Source organism: Phalaenopsis equestris, unplaced genomic scaffold (assembly GCF_001263595.1).
Source record: "Phalaenopsis equestris unplaced genomic scaffold, ASM126359v1 Scaffold000002, whole genome shotgun sequence".
NCBI classification, from domain to species: Eukaryota; Viridiplantae; Streptophyta; class Magnoliopsida; order Asparagales; family Orchidaceae; genus Phalaenopsis; species Phalaenopsis equestris.
Window position 1 is genome coordinate 420,695 of NW_018164444.1, and position 3,312 is coordinate 424,006.

Genomic DNA, 3,312 nt, shown 5'->3' on the forward strand with positions numbered 1-3,312 from the left:
AAATGGAACTTAAGAACTCGTAGGATTTACACATGCCTTTTTTTGGCATTTGGATAAAAGTAACATAATTTAAAAATCTTAGAGTTCTCTATATTGCACCTGTTTTTATTTTAATCATATCAATAAGGTCCAAATATATCCCATAGATAAAGTTGGATTCAACATACTCAAGATGCAATGGCATAGTAGGCATTATATGGTAGGAAAAAGAGGTTCGTAAGGAAATTATTGCTCCATTTTCCATTATGAAAACTTCACCCTGCAAGACTTGCAAAAGGAACACTACAATGCCCTGTAAGAATGATTGAATGTTAGTATATGCAAACAAATTTTCTTGTATCAACAAACTGTTTTATGAATACTTTCGATTCACCAATAATCCCCGCAAGAACATTCTCCATTTCTAAACCGATGAAACCTATTTGAATCCCTTAGAATTATTTCTCTACTTTCTTTCATTGAGATGAACTTAATTGCAGTGTGACAATCTCCACACACTCGAAGATTTTTGAAAACTCGAATTGGCCTTGGAGATTCAGTGGAAAGAAGGCCAAATGCCACTGCTATCTTCTCACTATGCTGCAACAAGTACCGCTCCTTGAGATCTTCCACCATATCATGGAGAACACAATCTATATCCGGAACATAACCCATTTTTTTAATCTCTTCCACCAATTCATCCAGTTTCTCGAAGATTTCTTTAGCTTGTGGATGACTGGTATCTGCCACATGGAACTTATGCATTTTTTTATCCACCTCTATCCAACTCAATCCAGCCTCCTTGCTTAGTTTCATCTCCTTCATTACACTCCTTAACTTTGCCACATCCCGCCACCTTCTGGCTACAGCATACAAGTTGGAAAGCAGTATATATGCTGCAGGATCACTAGGCTCCAGTTCTATAACGTTCTTGGCTGCCATTTCCCCAAGTTCAACATTCTGATGAATCCTACAAGCACTAAGCAAAGTCTTCCACACCATTACGTCAGCCTTGAAGGGCATTGAAGTAATCAACCTGAAAGCTTCCTTGACAAAACCTGATCTTCCCAGCAAATCAACCATACAAGCATAGTGCTCCATTCTAGGAACTAGTCCATGATCTCTCTGCATGGAATAAAAATTTTCTATCCCTTCTCTTACAAGACCAACATGGCTGCAAGCAGATAGAACTGCTACATAGGTTATCTCATTTGGCCTTAGGCCAGTTGAAATCATTTCATGGAAGAGTTGAAGAGCACAATGCCCATCCCCATGCTTAGCAAACCCAGTTATCATTGAAGTCCACGAGATCACATTGCGGTGCTTCATCTCATCGAATACATTGCAAGCATCCTCAACATTTCCACATCTTGAATACATTGAAATAAGAGCATTGTTGATGCAAATATCAGACTCAAAACCCATTTTTAGCAACTGAGCATGAAGCTGCTGTCCCTTAGTCATCACTCCGATACTTGCAGCAGAACTCAAAAGGCTTGCAAATGTGAAGGTGTTTGCTCCCAAATTCATGCTTTTCATTTGTTGGAAGATCTCAAACACCTCTTCAGAGTTTAAGTTCTTCACATACCCATCAACAAGGGCATTGTATGATATCAAATTCTTCTCATACAGCACTTCAAAAGCTTTGCAAGCATCTTCCATACTACCGGAGTTGGTGAACATAGTGACCAAAGAGTTACCGACAATGTTGACAAAGGCAAGTCCTGTTTTGATTACATGAGTATAAACCTGTTTCCCTAAATCAATGTTCGAGAGATTGGCACAGGCCTTGAGAATGCTGGAATATGTGAAATGGTTAGGCTTGATCTTTCCCTCCAACATCTGCAAGAACAAACTCAAAGCCTGCTCATCATTCCTGCCACTCTGAACATAACCAGAGATAACGGCAGTCCATGACATCACATTATGATTGGGCATACGGTCAAAAACCTTTCTAGAATCATCCATGGTGGTCCCTTGTGCACACTTTGCATACATGTTGACCAGGCTACATCCCACACAAACTTCACAAACAAAACCAACTCGGATAGCAAGAGAATGCAGTTGTTTACCTAGGAGAACAGATTCCAATTCAGCACACGCAGAAATAACACTAGATAAGCTGAATTGATCCGGGACAAAATCATCAAAAAGAAATTCTAAAAAAAGCTTCACAGCATCCATGCAAAGCCCATGCTGTGCATACCTAGTAATCATCAATGTCCAAACTACCTCATTCTTCTCAAGAATTTCATCAAACACCTTGCGAGCAGAAGCCAGGTCACCATTCTTCGCAAGCATATCGATCAAAGCGCCTGCAACGGATGCATTACGCTTGCCAAATCCAGTTTTTATTGCAGAACCAAGAAGCAAAATCCCAACTTTACCAAAGCATGGGTTCGAGCAAGCATGAATCACACTTGAAAGAGTGAATTCATTAGGAATAAACCCCAACTCGATCATCTCGAGAAATATGGATAAAGCCCTGCCCTGCATATTGTTCTCGACTGCAGCCGAGATCATTGCAGTCCAGGAGACGAGATCTCGCTCGTCGCCCATTTGATTGAAGACAGAGATAGCAGAGTCCAAGTCACCGCACTTGGAGTAGAGTGTGATGAGGGAGTTAAAAATGGTAGAATCAAATGGGAGGCCGGAGAGGACGAGGCGGCGGTGGAGGAGGCGGCCATGGTGCAGGTCACGTGAGCGAATGCAGGAGCGGAGGAGGGAAGAGTAAGTTCGGAGGTCAACAAGAACGTCGAGCTCCGCCTTGAGGTCCAGAGTGGAGTGCGCATCGTCGATCCTGCTGGAATCATAGTATTGGGCTTGATGATTCTTGAATGGTTTGACGGGAGAAAGCTTCGCCGTTGGTGGGAAGTTTCGACGGGAAGTAAAAGAAGGTTTGAGAGGGAGAGAAGGGATTTGATTAAGAACGTCAAGGGACGGAGCCATGTAACACTCGAACTCGAGTCAAACAACCCATTGCTATGAAAAATGTTCGGTAGAGATTGGCATGTACGTACTGTACAATGGAATGGGGTTCGGTTCAATCAAATGGTCTCCAGTTGGGCACCTGCCAGTGATCAATCTTGCTCAATGGTCTCCAGTTGGGCACCTGCCAGTGATCAATATTGCTCAAGTAGAACAAATGCATGGGGCAAGATGGATCAAGAGGTGAGATTAGGACAGGAGTCAGCCGGCCAACCAATTAGAGATCAATGTGCTCAATGACTGATCTACCAGGAGGTCATCCGACCCAGGCAATGACTACTTAGAAGTTAGTAAATGTGAAGATTTGCTAAGAATGCACTTAGAGCCATATTGTCCAAGACGAAC

At 42.4% G+C, this 3,312-nt stretch overlaps 1 protein-coding gene across 1 annotated transcript; it reads right to left on the reverse strand.

Moving 5' to 3' along the window:
- Positions 1 to 236: 236 nt before the first annotated feature.
- LOC110018085 (pentatricopeptide repeat-containing protein At3g49170, chloroplastic) lies at positions 237 to 3,095 on the reverse strand. The gene has a single exon (XM_020715312.1). The coding sequence runs from the start codon at positions 2,926 to 2,928 to the stop codon at positions 370 to 372; it is 2,559 nt and encodes an 852-aa protein (XP_020570971.1). The 5' UTR covers positions 2,929 to 3,095; the 3' UTR covers positions 237 to 369.
- Positions 3,096 to 3,312: the final 217 nt, after the last annotated feature.

What these genes read in the sequence shown, in the direction of transcription:
- LOC110018085 (XM_020715312.1), bottom strand. Translation starts at nt 2,928, where the DNA reads ATGGCTCCGTCCCTTGACGTTCTTAATCAAATCCCTTCTCTCCCTCTC.